Genomic DNA, 16,668 nt, shown 5'->3' with positions numbered 1-16,668 from the left:
TTAATTTTCAGTACCAAAAGCGGTAACCCCGAGCCACGCTCGGGATTACACTGTAGTATCACTTACCTTGTCCCTACAAGCCCCTGGTGTAAACAATTACACACAATACATTGTAAAAACAATGTACCGTTTTAACATTAACAAATACTGACACAATCAGACCGCCAGGGAGGTTAAAGCCCACAGCAAAGAGCCATAGAAAAATTTCAGGTAAATATAATGTTTAATTGATACATTTGCTGACAATTTCAATACCCTAATGTAAATAATAAATTGTCTACTCACATACAATTTGTCAACTATCTTTAGAGGAAAATCAGTAGACAGTTGGTCAAATCAAATGTTACATGTTGGCCAATACTCAAGCTGAAGTATTGGAGTTGGGTTGCCAAGGGAGTACAAATACATAATGATCCAGTCAATCACAGGTTATTTTAGCCTAGGTTTTGAAAGCTGGATATCAGCTCACAAAAATTAATTCTTTAGAGTTTTAACTAGCAAATCAGTGTTTTCGAGAACTTGACAATATATGTCACATCTTCGACCTTTCATACTCTTAAACTTATCCTGGGTTTCTTTATTAAATCCTCAATTGCCATCAAATTACAAAACTGAGAAAATATCCCAAATTCCAAAAAATAAGAACAAATTTAGACAATTCTATGGACTTTGACCCCATGAAATGTCCGAGCTAGGTAACCATATGTCTTTTTCAGGATAATTGAAGTCCATGGTGGGATTTAAAGGATCAATTCATATGTACAGTGATTATTATTTTTATTTTAATGAATTACAAAAATCAATTCAAGGCTTAGAGAATAATCCTGGTCTGTACTGTAAAGATAGATACTAATATTGGCAAATATAGGTCTATTATATATAATGAAATTGGTTTATGATGCTGTTGCTGATTTGTAAAAAAAAATAAATCAATTCTACTTTTGGGACTTAACCATTATTTAACAAACAGAAAAATTACTTTATTAGACAAAAAAGTCAGTATCTGAATCATACCAAACAGCCAATTAAACTGCATATGCGGCACATAACACAAGTCAACGGACACTAGAAAGTGTTTTTTTCCTGTGTTCAGAATAGTCTCTTTTTGTATTATCTCTGTAGCAGTTTATGATAATGATACATTTGTAGTATTTTAAAGAGGTTTTCATTTGATTTAAAAAAAGAAAAAATAGGGTGAATAACACAAGCGATCCTGACAAATATGTATATTTGTTTTAAAAGTTAGGGGGCAATTTCTTTTAGAGTGTGTTCAGCAATATTATTTATTATTTATTTATTAAATATTTTACCAGGAAAGATATATTGTGATTTCTCTCATTTTCAAGTATGTCCTGGGTCCACAAATCATTGCATTGTTACAATTAGGGTACAATAAAATACAAAAACAGTATTAATACACAATAAATGAAAAATTTAACATAGAACAGGTGAGAAATATATAATCAGCCATGACAGGTGCATTCTGTTTTGAGGTATGTAGAGAGGGATCTCTTAAAGGACTTTAGGCTTGGGGAAAATTTTAAATTGTGCGGGAGGTCGTTCCACAATTGCGGTGCTCTGTAGGAGAAGGAGGATTGGGCTGCTTTCTTTTTGTATTGAGGTAGACTAAGTATCGGAGGTTATAGGAAGTGGGAACAGCCGGTGAAAGCATTGTGTTCAGGTAGGGTGGGAGTTTCCCAGAAAAGCTCTTAAACACAAGGCTGGAAAGATGAAGGGTGCGTCTGGATTCCAGCGACAGCCAGTTTAGTTATTTTAGCATGTCACAATGGTGGGTCCTGTAATTACATTGTAGCACAAATCGGCAGAATGAGTTATACAATGTGTTGAGTTTATTAATGTGGAATTGCGATGCAGATGCATATACTACATCCCCATAATCAATGATTGGCATCAGCATTTGCTGTACAATCTCTTCCTTTACTGTAGGGCTTAGGCAGGATTTGTTTCTGTACAGGGCACCTAGTTTTGGATAAAGTTTAGATGCAAGCTTTTCTATGTGCAGGCCAAAAGATAGATTGGGGTCTAACACCATACCCAAGTATTTGAAAGAGTGGACGGCGGTCAGTGTGTCATTTGAATTTGTTTTGATGGATAGGTGGGAATTGTGTCATTTGTGTAATTTAGGTACTGTTCCAAAGATCATTGTGACAGTTTTGTCAGTGTTCAGGAAGAGTTTGTTTTTTGCGATCCACTTTTCTACCTCTGTAAACTGGTCTTGGAGCACAGCCTCAAGCTGCGGTAGATCGGAATATAAGCGATGCTATTAACTAAATTGTGTTTTTTTTTTAAATCAGGATACCAATTTAAGTTCGAAATATCTAAGCTGAAAGCCTAACTGATTTGGAGAATTTTTCTAATTCACGTATAGTGGCTTGAAATTTGCAATTATTTTGTGAATTCAAACCATTTAAAGATTTGCGAATGACTCTGATGGTGAAAATACAGGGAAAAACTACTTTTGGTAAACCAGAAATGTGAGGAAGGTTCTGCACTTTTGTATTAATTATTACCACTAAAATAATTTAGGTTAATAGCGTTGACAGACAGAAGAGCTGAGGACAAAACCACAGCTACCATCTATCATGCTTTAGTCACACTGATTCCAAGTCATGTAAAAACCAATGAAAGTTTGTGACAGGGGATCATAACACCTGGGTCAGAATCCAAAAACAATGACTGCAAGCTGGTGTCCTAATTGGTTGAACAAGCGCAACAGAGACGTGGATTTTTATTTTCAACTGTAGTGTTGTATATATTTTGGTTGTCACACAATTCTATTTTTCGCCTTTTACTAAATGTTGTTTATTGGAAAAGAGTATTAACTCATTGACAAGTCTTAGCCCTGTCATCAAAGAAGAATGTTTTGAAACTCTTCGAAACCTGCTCATCTTTAATGTACATTGAATTGAAGCCAAGAGAAGAAAGCTACTAATAAATACTGTAGTAGATAAATAGATACGAAGACTGATCATTGGTTTGTTTGATTCATTACCAGGACTGATTTACTCTTATAGCCTCATATTGATTGAAGGACATATTTCCCCCTCCTGATCAATTTGTCTTACTATGTTCCTTGACTGGTCGCCAATATCTCTTTAACTTCAGATTAATGACCTTCATTATATTAAATACTGCTAACAAAAATCTCATGAAAGAAATGGAAGGACTGGCTATAAAAAGATGAAAGATCCATCAGTTTTTGTTTAAAGAAAGGAGTGTGATATGGGAAAGAGATGTATGTAAAGTCAATCATAACTCTGTAGTCAAGAAAATATATAAAAAAGAAATGCCTTTTTTAAGTAGCTGAAAAATAATTGTGGTGCATGAAATAATTTACTGAAAAATTAAATGTGTAGATATTTGATTTCATTACATATTTTATTACATATAAAAACTTAGGGTTCATTCAATGAAAAATTGAGTTATGTTGATTCGACAAATTTGGTGAATTAGAATGTTTATAAAGAGAAGTAATAAAAAGGAGCCATGTAGTCATCTAAATCTTTGTCAGTTTTAAAGGGAGACTATAGGCACCCAGACATTTGTATTACTAAAGAGGTGTAAGTCTAAAACAAAAAAGTATGCTGAAATAAATATATAAATAACCCAATGTTCGTTGAGGCAGCAGTGCACAGATACTTTTTGGACCACAGCAACTACAATGAATGTAATGGTTATGGCAATGAAAGTATACTTATAGCAATAGCAGAAAAATAGAGAAATATACCTGGAATCCCTTGCTGTTCTAGTAACACACATAACATAAAATTATGTTAATGGCACTAAGATAAATTATTAGGTCACTTGTGATATCTATCAACTGGCCTGCATCATGAAGATCCTGCAGAAAGTAGTAAGAGATGTAATGAGCATTCATATCATGGGGGAATTAAACTATTTAAATTTCGGAACTTCACGGGATAAGTTTGATAAGTGCACTTTGTATCATAGCATGGTATAAACTGGAGTAGGAACTTCATGAAAATAAGATTATGAGGTCTCGACAATATCTCATGAAATGAAAAGTATCACTAATTTACTTTTTAGCTAGTAGTAGCTTGAAATATAATATTCAAATCGAGCATTAAATGACATTTTAACATAGTGTGGTTATTGTATGTTTCAGTAATAGCAAAACTGCTGTTCCAAAAAAACAGTAGAACGGAGAACCCAATTCCTAGGAGTAATCAACACTGCATGTCAGCTAGAAAATTACCATACAAGGCAACTGTCCCAAAAATAGACATTACTACAGCAGAAAGTATCTCATGGTGGAACGTTGCTGCACCCTGACTGTGTTAAAAAGTGCAATGCATAAAAGGAATAACCCAAATAAAGTAAGTGGGCCAGCCACACAATCAACAATAAACTGCATCTTTCAGTATGAAGATGGAACCATCATCTGATCAAAATCAAGCAACTCATGAATGGTCAAAATGCAAAGTACATAGCAACAGAACATACATGTCAGGACGCAATTAAAGTACATCAGACATTGGACTGGGCATATTGAATACCACAATTCTTTTATAATTTTAATGTATTAAGATGGTGCACACTGAATAGATCAATCCCAGGATCTGTATTTAATATAATGTCTGCTTTTACCAGTAATTTTGGAAGTTTGGATCCTACTCAAGTTCTTTCATTGGTTAGAAACTGTGATTTAATTTTTTTTTTTTTTTAGCATGTTTTTTCCTTTATATTTTTAGTCTAAAAGACCATCATTGAGGGAAGGTACTAGTTCTAATATATAAGTAAAGTGAAGTAAATCAGCTGCTGTAACACCAAATTCTTATCTTTAAAATGTTTAAATCTATACGGATAGAGGAACATGGCAGAAACATAGTTAAAGGCTTTGAAAATCATAGCATCTCCGCTCATTATAAGATCCACCATAATTGCGAAATGAAAGACACAAAATTTTTAGGTATAAAAAAATTAGAAAGAGATTGGAGAGGAGGGAATTTTGACACTAAAATGAGTAAGAATGAAATAGAATGGATTTTTAAACTAAATACTCTTATCCCTTATGGTCTCAACACAGACTTTGAGATGTGCCACTTTTTAAAATAAAGTCTCTTATTTTACATGTTTTATTCTAAATCTATATGGGTATTAAGGTCTCTCTTTTAAATATATCTGGTTCTTAATTTATATAAAATCTTTGCTTTTCTTAATTGTTCAAAATATACTTTTAAAAGACATGTATTAACTTATTTACTTTGTAATGACTTTTTAATATGTCAGATACTTTTATGTATAATATATATATAACTTCTGTTTCCCTGAAATATAGTTAATATCTTAGAGGTTTAATATTGTCATTTATATATATGTTATTGATCCTTTATTATTATTTATGCTATTTTGCCCATCGGAGACACGGTTCAGTTAATGAACCGCAAGTTGGAACGCATGACGTATCGGCATATCAACATGTGACCGGAAGTAACGGAGAAACCCAGAAACCACTGCAAGCGAGGCTTGAAACGCTGGGCGGCACCGTTTCCATGGTGAACGCCCGCGAGTTTACAAGCCAGAAACTCATTATCGGATCCTTGAAGAGGGATATATAAAGCAGGAACTTGTCCCACAGAAGATACGAGGACTTTTTTCATTTTCACATCCAGTTGAAGAAGCTGTTATAGCGAAACGCGTCCTGGGAACTTTGTGAGAAATAGTCTTCATTGAATTGGACTTTTTATGCCTAGTTAGTGATTTTATATTGATATATTGATATTTTTATGTATAAATAAAGGTTATTTATATTTTTAATACCACTACTGGCATTGTCCCTGCTATTTTTTGAAAGAAGGATTGTGGTCCTTAACCACATACACCCCCTGATCAGAGCCGATGTGGATGGCTCTGGGCTTGTAAGTACGAATTTTACTTTTTCCACTACAATTTTAAACCAACAGTACTGCACCATATGTGTTCTCCCTCACCCTAGAAATCAAGAAAGGAAAGAACACCCACCAAAGAAGGGATAGGATAGCATACTTAGCTCTTAAAAGTGTGAGTGGGATTTTTTTCACTCTATATTTATACATATCATTTATATCACAGTATACACTATGTTTGGTTGTATTTGTTTATATTTTTAAGGTAGTGCATACCACCAAAAGGAGGTTTTTGTATAAACATTAAGGTATTGTCACATAGAAGTTGGTACACAAGTACGTTTTTGCACGGTCTATTTTATAAATATACAGCACTTCACCTTTACTTCACGATTTAAAAGACCATCATTGCTCACATCCAACGTATTGTTTTCCTATATTGAATTTTCAATACCTGGAGCCTTGTCAGTAAACCAGTCAGCGTCTTCCTGGCTGCAAATTTTTAATCTGCGTTATCTGGGTTTATCTTTATTACATGGTCACTTGTCACTGCTTCCATTCATTGAGATTAATGTAAACCATCTCAGACTCATTAGATATCTTACTATTAGGGAATGCAATTGAGTGTATTGAGTGTATTCATAGAATTGACATTCTCCTCATTTTGTGCATATACCCTTGTATATATGAATGTATAAGTAGAATGAAAATTTCCACATCACCCTTGAGACTATTAATAATACATGGTATAGCAAACACAGAATGTTCATTAAATGTCATAGCGCCCAAGATATATTTAGGGAGGACTCGTACGATATCAAATTTGAGGTTAGCAACCTATCAACATGTACTTTTTAGATGATTTTCTTCTAAGTGTAATTTTATTTATTTGACCCAAGTCAACAACACACTGGAAGCTGACAATTTTACTATAATCATTATGAAAAATGCTAGTTTATGCTAATGGTGCAGTTTTGGCAAAAAATATTGTTTGGATATAGACAACTACATGATATTATTTTGTTTCTTATTTTGACATTATACATCAGGCAAGACATGTGGGAGTGGGAATAAATGGGATACTAAAAACACCATAATCACTATCATACCACTGTATTCATTGGCTGAAAGTGCTAGCTGATGGCTATAAGATAATGAATACTGTTTAGATCTGATAAGAGTTGGTATGATAATATAGAAGTGTGAAATTCCTCTTTAGCCGTGTCTCTTTACCCATGTAGGACTATGGGACTGACTGGTCACCCTTGACCCTTATTATAATATTACCCTTCCTGTCACTGCATACTAGATGAAGAAAGGAGTTGGGGACATTCATTAGAAACATACTAAATATATTATTACTTTCCACCCACTGCAGAGGAGGAAAATGTAATGTCCCCTCCAGTGACTAAAGGACCCCATGCATATTAAAATCCCTCACCCACCATGCAGTGTATGGAAGTGTAATACTGAAATCTCATGGATCCCATGCTTTTATTTTGTAATTTGAATTGTGTCCTTAGCACTTTCAGCATCACAGGATAGAGCAGATTATCATGCTGCTTCATTTTAACAACGACAAACATATCCATTTAGTTTACACTAGGCAGCCCCAAAAATGAAAGAGTATCCAGTATACATTCACTTTAAAAAGAATCACCTTCCTCATATGAGGCTGCAAGAGACTCAGTCTCTTCGAATCAGCACAAAGACACCAAAATAATAGAATAATCCAGAACACATCAATAATATTATCAGCATTCCATATTTATGGCTGGATAAATATCCAAGGGTTTGACCAAGCTCAAGGTCTTTATCAAGCTTGAAAATAGTCAATATGTTGCTGCTCTATGATGATCTAATAAATATGAAGTGCAGATAATATTTTTGAGGTTTGAAGGACTATTCTATTTTTTTGATTGCATTTTACTGGTTTGGCAGGATTGAGTCACTTCTTTACCCAGCAGAGGACAGTCATTTTATGGAGGTGTGCAGGATCATTCTGTTCTTAGACACTGGGTAGCCTGGCTGGTGTCTACCAGTGTACTCACTATGCCTAAAAACAGTCTTTTGTATAAATCCAGAAACAGTCACACCAGCTAGTAAATCCTGAATGCCATTGTATACTAACATTGAAATGTATAAGGTTTTGAAACCAAAACCTTTTCTTCCTGGGAATTAAAATAGAGTTAAGCCCGTTAGCAAATATTGTTTTGGTGCAGATTTGCCAGATTTGCCTGCTCTATACATTTTTCTTTAGAATCATGTATACATGGCTGGTTAAGTATTAAACACCACTGGGCAGGAGAGAGTGAAAAATATCACTGTTTCTGAATCAGAGGGTATCTGTAAACTGTATTCTTCACATGCTAGTCATGTGTTTCAGCCTCCAATGACATGAAAGACCTGACTTTGCTCTGGGCATCTGTCAGTCTGCTGGTTTTCTCCATAATCTGTAAGGGAAATAAGTAGAATAACCCCCTTGGGATTCTCATTTCTGCGCTCGAGATAACAAGTTCTTCATCTATTACTCTGATCAAGATTTCTCTTCTCAGGTATCACCTCGAGGGATGACATCACAGTTAATTCTCAATGTTTCAAATGTCCACAGAGGAATGGTGACATCAACAAAAATAACAAGAGTCTGTCAAGCCATACATTAAAAAGATAATATTTAGGGTGCTGTAGCACAACTAGTTACATGACTTCAAACTTGGCATGCTGACATGAAAAGCAATACATGACAAAGGTTCCAATTACATGAAGGACATTCTTATTTCCTACATGCAAGAACACCCACTGGGAACAGCAGGGGAGGAGCTGGTAGTCTATGTATGTACCTCCGGGGCCCATGCTTTCATGTGCACAGCACCAACATAATGTAACTCAGCATCATGTACAAAGAAACCCTTCATTAGATACATAGAAAAAGAAACTAAAGACATTGTTTGAATTCCAGATTTTTGATATTAAGGTACAACACAAATTCCATCTGTAGCACTCAAGTTTGAGTGCTATTTTGTCTTTTTTTTGTGTGTGTTATTGTTCTCTTATGTCCCCTGTTTCCCTATTACCTGTGGTCTTGTAAATAAAAAGCAATATATGACTTTGTAATAAAAAGAAAAAAAATATCCTTAACTTTAACAATAGCCGCATTATCAGACCTCAAAGTCTTTGTGATGTCTTAAGGGTGTCCTAAAACTGGTTGATTAATATGACAGATTCACAACTTCCTTGCAGGTTGCTAGTTGCTAAATGATGGGTCCAGCTTTGCAGCAAAGTTCAGTGGATACTGATATAGTAACAATGTTGGAGGGCTGGACGTTAATGTGCTGGTTGCCTTAAGGAACACTATAATATTGGGAATGAAAACATTTCTATGTATATTCCCTCCTTCTCCAGGGTTAAAAATTCAAATTGACTTACCTTACATGCCACAGTGTACTGTTTTCCATGCTGCAACGCTGCACTGGAAGGCTAATGCGCTTGTGCGGCATAATGTTGCGCAGCGCCAATGAAATGCTCTCTTCGAGAGTTATTTGAGCAATAACTGACTTTTACTCAGTTACAGCTGTGGAAGTGCATCAAAATGCCACTAGAGACATGTTAATCCTGCATAGAAATCATTGTCACTCCTGCAAAATGGCAAAAGAACACTCGATTGATTTTCAGAGATTGAAATTAAGTGGTCTGGGTGCCTTTAGAGTCCTTGTACTAGTAATCCCCAAGAGCCATCAGCACCAGGGATGGGAATTCCTAATGACTTACAATTCTGGGCACCTAAGTTTTGGGGGCTTTTAGCCACTTGGAAGTGGGTTAGACAGGGTCCAAGCAGGGAGTGTTTGGTCTGCACCTATCCAAGTGCAGACCACAGTTATCATTCCCTCGCAGCCAGGCACTCACTAATGAGTCAGAGCACCAGAAGTGAGAGAATACTTTGTAGAAGTTGCATGTCTCTCCACAGTGATAGCAGTAAGTGGCTACAGGTTCAGCAGGATCTGGAGCCAGGGCTTAATCACATGTTACAGGGAGGCTGGATCAGGGGTTACAGGTGACAGTAATTGGATGTGGCTGCAATGAGAGGTTCTGTTTTGTATAATCCTTACAATGTAACCTGTATATTGTCCCCACAGCAGTTAATATACCCTAAGATTTACCTTCACCTGCCAACATTCTGCAGCACTCTACATGATAAAAAAATGGGAAGAGGTGAAGAAGGTCCTGCTCAAACAATCTATGAGGATCTGAGGTAGGCAGATATATATCATTAGGTGTTTTGTTTAGGGACACTTACTGGTAATATAAGTAAATAAGTAATATAACTGCGATTTGAACCTGGATTTTCCGTGTCTGAGGCAGGGATGTTGCCACTGCTCTAACCAGCCAATATATATAGGCATGACGTATGACAAATAACCACGCCTATGTCCAGTGCTCTAGGTAAGTGTCCCAATCTGAAATTATTTTGTTTGTTCAGGACAAGTGAAATGTCATTGCAGACTACAACTTTATATTAAGTAATACTGAACATAAATTTGGTACAAACCAACAAATATGCTTATCTTTACCAAAGGAAAAAGTTCACAATAACAAAAAAGTAATAAGTTAAAGTGATTTAAAAAAAAAAAAGAAGATACTATATCATTGCATATGTCTTAACCTCTATCTAGCAATATGAATAAATTAGGCAAATACTCGTTTTGTACTTATATAGACTTCCCTACAAACATCACCAAAATATTATAAATGGATGCTATAGATTAGGTTTTCTCCTTGTTGGCTCCTGTCATTCATAAATCATTACAGAAATCTATAACATCCCATACAGAAAAAAAAACGGTTAAAACAAAGAGATGTTGCAGTCTGCTATGGGGCATGGAATTAGGAACAAGAAGCCACTTGATTACTTGATATATTTGATAACTGGAACATTACTCAAACTCTGTTTGTTCCATATACTTATAGTTAGCTAAAATAAAAAAGTAACAGCACTACTCCAGGAATAAAAAATAAGAAATAGAATGTCATATTATTTACAGGTACCAGGTTTGAGAGCAGCAGCATTATTCCCTAGAATAATTAAACAATTAATTTACAGGTGGTTTTAGGTCAATGCATGTGCATGGTAAAATAAGTGCATACCACAAAATGAATTACCTGGTGATAATTGCTAGGTGTGGAGGGTTCATACAAGCTCCCATAAATAAGACTACGTTTTCATGCCGTGTCTGTCGGTAGGCCATGACCTCCCGTTTAAAGGCCTTCAACTGATCTTCATTGTCCCTCTCAATGTCAATGAGCCTGATTGCCACTTCCCCGTGCCAACGTCCATGATACACCAAACCAAATCGTCCTTTGCCAATCATTTCCCCAATCTCTAGCTGCTCATATGGGATGTCCCACTCTTGTAAGAAAATGCTGGTCTGACTGGCCTTGCGGGGAAAGTTCCTGGCTGAAAGCAGCAAGTGATTCATTTCCTCAAAGTCATCCTCAGATTCCTCTGCACGTTCATCATTCTGCGAGGAAAATACAAGGATATTATTCTAGATTTTTCCAGAAGAATGTCAATGTAAATTTAGATAGTTTATTAGACAGAAGTGCATAAACACACATAAGCATTTTGTTCTATTATTAGGTTAACTAAAATAATGATGTGAAGACGATAGTGAAAATGATAACCACTTAAGATCTTCTTGGCATTCTGGTAACATGCAATGTACTTATGGCAAGAGGTTTTCCAATAGTCCACAGATAACACCATACCAAAAACCTAAACAGTAAACGTGAGAAAGCCACACACATAGTTTGCTATGTAAATCAACAATCAATACAGCAGGAGGGCCTTGCAGATTTATGTGGTTCCATATGTGCGCACATTTTATTTCTGACCTTTGTAAATGTCATAAAATTACCATTATCACACCAACAATATTGGCTAAGTAGAATGATACTTGACATAGAGACATTCTCAGACATTATTCAGGCATACACAACTTTGGCGCTCCAGATGCTTTGGACTACATTGCCCATTATGCTTTCCCAGCATTATGGGTGTAAGTGTATTATGGGGGATGTAGTCCATAACATCTGACGTGCCAAAGGTTGCCTACCCCCGTTTTAGATAATAGGTATTTTATTTAGATATAATTTGTTGCCATCAGTGGTGAGTATGTAAGGGCACTTGAGACATTCTAGATAATGGTCGATATTGTTATTTATAATTTGTACCCAGCAGTGATGAGTATGTAAGGGAACTTCAGACATTCTAGATAATAGTAAGTCTTTTTTATTCATAATTTATACCCACCAACCAATCTTTCACAGTTGTTGAATATACTGAATACATTACTACAAGAGTTGGAAGTGTTTTTTAGGCACACTGATTTAGGGGTCTAGTCATCCCTAGTCATTGCTTTTAGGGAGATTGCATTTTATAGAACAAATTATAGTACCCCCCGATCTTACTCTTTAAGGAAGGGGGAACTGGACCCAGTCATCAGCAGTCCCATGGTTCATGCAATTTTTTATATAACAGGGAATTGTGATGAGGGAATTGGCTACTCCATCACCCAAAACCGTGTTTACTTACTATACCCAACAGCGTCATTGCTCTTGTACTGAAACTGAAAAAAGGCTTCCCACATACTAGGCATGCCTGCTGTCATATTGTTACTTACTAAAAAATATAAACAGATACTGCGCTCCTCAGATATAGTATTTTGTTAAAAAGAGTGTATTTCCCTTCACATTATCATTATTTAAAAGTAATGACAGCTATAAGTAAGGAGCAGGACTCCACTGTAAAATAATGGGCTAAAAGTTATTTTAATTAAACTAGGATTCTGAACGAACTGACGAGGGCAAGTTCTAGGCCACAATAGCTCATTTGGAAAAGCAGCTCAGCTTTAGTATTTTTCCAATTCAGCCTAAAATGTGCAGTTACCTTCTTAGTACTCTATAATTCCCAGCTTAGTGAATCACACATCTCTATGCTGCAGTTTACATTTATTTATATATATATATTTAGGTTTTTTTACCTCAGAGGTTGGTTCTACTTCAATTTGAAGTACTGGATGCCCTTCATTTCTGTAATAAATAAGAAGAAAAACAATCACAATTACTGATATCCAGCAACTTTCAAGAAATCTTGTCAGACAATGCCAAATACTGTAAGAGTTTATTCACTAAATTCTGTATTGCAACAAATTAAAATCCAAATTACAAAACTGAGGCAAAAATAGCTGATTTGGGGACATTAATCATACTTTGTCTATTTTAATATTTTACTAAACAGATCAATCATGTATACTGTGTTGCTACTCATTAGTGGATCACATGGATGGCCAGCTCGATATTAAGGTGAGCAGTATACTTGTTTTCTTGGGTGGGCTTGTTATAGTTAATGCTTGTGAAATCAGAGTGGATCTGGATTAAGTCCTATGTTGCAGCCTATGCTCATGTTATCAGACATGTGTTAGATTAGCCTTAATATATGAATAATGAATACACCTGCAGACAGGTATGGGGAAGGACTGATAGGGGATAGTGGAGGCAGGAAAACTGGGATGGAGACTATAATGAAAAGTGATATAATGACAGAAGGACAGAGTAAATTAAAAAGGGGTGGTAAATTGGCAAATGGTGCACCGAGTAGAGTGCAAGAAAACTCACATAAGGAGAGAGTGAGGGCAGAATAGAATGCAGTTGGAGAAGCATGTAACATGGAGGAAAAGGGTGGATGACATGGACAAGGAAGAATGGAAAGTGATTTAATGTGACTGCAGAGAGATAGGCCACTGATATGGGAAGAACAATTAACATGGATTGGATGCTTAGGACAGCTGATCTTCAACAACTGAGTATAAGGAGATGGTGAGTTAAAATGGGAATCAAATAAAGAGATGTGGGCTAAGAAAGAAGTGAGATAGAGGAGATGATAGGGGTAGGTGGGGGAGTTGAACAAGGAGGGGGAGAAGGCTGAAATGATGAGGAGAGGAGAGTAGAAAAAAACAAAAGCTACTAGGGTAATGAAAAAGAGAAGTTCGGAAATTTGAAGAAGAGGGGAGATGCAGTGAATATAAATCTAAATGGAATGGTGAATCTGTAAATGTTATGCTACATTGTATTAGACTATAATGTACAGGAAAGGAGTGATCTCTGGTATGTACTTATAGTATCCATATATTGAGTACACGTAAAAATATGTCTAATAATAAGAACCTGTAGATGGCAGATAAACATTTGTCAATGCCATGAAATTGATCCTTCTTATTATTAAAACTGACACTCGTTTAAAATATTATGTCAGTTTTATTTTAGCAATTTTGAGATATCTGTAAAATAACTAATCTATTTAAAAGAGTTAAGAGAACTAGTCTAATAAGATGTATTTCCATTTTTATAAATGATTTTTTCCCCTGTTTATGGCAAATCTAAAATTTACTTGATTTTTTTTTTTTTTTCATTTTGTTAGTCTTTTTTTTTTTGCCATCTTTTGGATCAGGAACATAAAGGAATGGGTTTTGAAGGCTGAACTTGATGCACTTGATTCTTCTTTCAACCAAGATTGCTCTGTAAATATTTAATATATAGAGAGTTCAATATACATCTACGTCAATGCATTATAAGGCTTCACGACACATGGAACAGTATTCTGGGAGGGGTAAACAATGAACTTACACAGGATTGGAGTTTACTGGATGAAGGATTACTTGAGGAGCTCGAGTAGGTATTTCAGGCACAACATCTGCAGTTTAGGAAGAGCAGAGTAAGGGGGTTAAATAATGACAAACATATTAATATCAACCATTGTCTTATTTAGTAAGTGAACATCTCTCCCACACAAAAAAGGTATACCGGTAATATATGTAAAACTCAGGCGATGCGGTGAAATAAACATATATTGCAGACACTACAGGAAAGTGTAACCAATGAGTATATGTTCCTTTTGAATACCAATAGTTTCTTACATATAATACAGGACCTTAAACAAGTCATTTCTGTAACAAATCCTAGAATCCTGTTTCCTACTATTGTATCCTTATTGTTTGTTAGACTCCCAATGTTTGCTAAGGATTCATGCATCTCAGAGTTCCACAGCAATAAAACTCAGTGACAATATATGTATATGAGAGACACTCCAGAATTTGAACAAAATAGTTTGCAAAATGTCCAGTATTCATTTACCGATTCAATGTTGTTCTAGGTTCGATGGTGTGTCCTGTCTTGATAGAATGAAGAGTGATGTAATAAATAGCAAACTGAGTACATTGAGAATTAGGCTAGACCTTATAAGGAATACTTTTAACACATCAAACATGTAATTCAAGAAGAATCTCAAAAGAAGGAACATGATCCTCGGATACCAGGTTCAGCATCTTACATGCGTGGCATGTATTAAAATATTAATCAAAGAGCTGAGGGACATCAAAGGACAAACGTCACGTGAGAAAGCTGTGGACTCTCTGAGGCTGAATAAGTTAGGGATGTCTCCTGCTACCATACTATTACCATAATTAGAATGGGACTCAGTTGATAACATTGATAATAAACACATTTTGCATAACAATAAATTAGTGTCTAGTACCATATTTAACCAGAAGTTTATGAACTTTACCTGGAAATATGAACTGCTGCTTGTATTTGTAATAATGAGAACCTTGTAAAAGGTTTGAGGTACATGGATGGTTAGTGCTGTTGGACCCTACAAAGAGACAAAATAAAACAATGCAATTCAACAATATAGGTCTTCCCAGTGAAATCACTTACCGTGCAATCCAGAATCACTTAATGTGGGATAGTAATTAGCGATGGTAGGGGATGGATCATTATATTTATCATTAAAAAAAGAAGCTCTGGCAGTATTTTGTAAATAGATAAATAAATTGACAGAATGACAGATAGAGAGACAGGCAGAATTTTACACATTGTCACGCTTCTTTTCTTACTTTATTTATTTGAGTTTGTAGGTGTGCCTCATGTGTTCATTTATTTGCTATTTCTACGTTCTGCTTGTAAAATATTACTTTTAATATTAGCACCTCTTTTACGCACCAACTTCAAAGCATGTTCTCTGGAATTTGTCTTTTTTTTTTGGAAAACATATTTTATATTTTTATTCTGCATCAGCCCTATGGCTCGTGGCATGGGTATTTTAAAAATTTTCAATAAAACTACTTTTGTGGGCTGTTACATATACAAAATGTTACCAAGACTGCTATACTGTAATTTCTCCTCACCAACAAATGTTCAGTGTGCACTGTAGAAAGCCCGCTCTGTCTATAGCAATCTGAAATTTACAGCTATACATGACCTCTTAATCTCAAAATCTCTCACTCTAGCACTCACTGAGACCTGGCTGACCCTGATAGCGCTACTCCTGCTTATGCGTGGGTGGCCTACAATTCTGCCAGAGTCCCATACCTAACAACTTTAAATGAAGTGTGTGTAGGCATCCTTCTATACTCCCAATGTACCTTTCAACCAATGTTTCCTGCCTAATCTTTTCCTAATTTTGAATTCTCCCTGGTCATCCTAGCATATTCATATAACATTTTTCTTCCTAGCTACCCCACTTCATCTCCTTTAGCACTCCTTATATCCTTGCAGACTTTAATATCCAAATCAACAATTCAGCTCAAAACAGCTCTGATGCCTCTTGACTGCTCTCTATAACCTCCTCATTCAGCCTTACTTAATGGCCCTACTCATCAACTCATCTCGTCTTCACCAATCTCAATACCGCCTCTAATATCTCCAATGTTTGGTTTCCTCTTTCTGATTACCATCTGATGACCTTTGC

At 35.7% G+C, this 16,668-nt stretch overlaps 1 protein-coding gene across 2 annotated transcripts in view; it reads right to left on the bottom strand.

The window, feature by feature from the left end:
- KSR2 (kinase suppressor of ras 2) overlaps positions 1 to 16,668 on the bottom strand; it is a 462,507-nt gene that overhangs the window by 94,476 nt on the left and 351,363 nt on the right. For both annotated transcript variants that reach the window (XM_063454189.1, XM_063454190.1), the window contains 4 exons: positions 15,484 to 15,570; positions 14,547 to 14,613; positions 12,905 to 12,953; positions 11,025 to 11,383 (listed from right to left, as the gene is read on the bottom strand). In XM_063454189.1, coding sequence (XP_063310259.1) covers positions 11,025 to 11,383; positions 12,905 to 12,953; positions 14,547 to 14,613; positions 15,484 to 15,570 — 562 coding nt within the window. The remainder of the gene's footprint in view (positions 1 to 11,024; positions 11,384 to 12,904; positions 12,954 to 14,546; positions 14,614 to 15,483; positions 15,571 to 16,668) is intronic.

Source organism: Pelobates fuscus, chromosome 5 (assembly GCF_036172605.1).
Source record: "Pelobates fuscus isolate aPelFus1 chromosome 5, aPelFus1.pri, whole genome shotgun sequence".
Taxonomy (NCBI): domain Eukaryota; kingdom Metazoa; phylum Chordata; class Amphibia; order Anura; family Pelobatidae; genus Pelobates; species Pelobates fuscus.
This window is presented reverse-complemented; position numbering and strand designations above follow the sequence as displayed.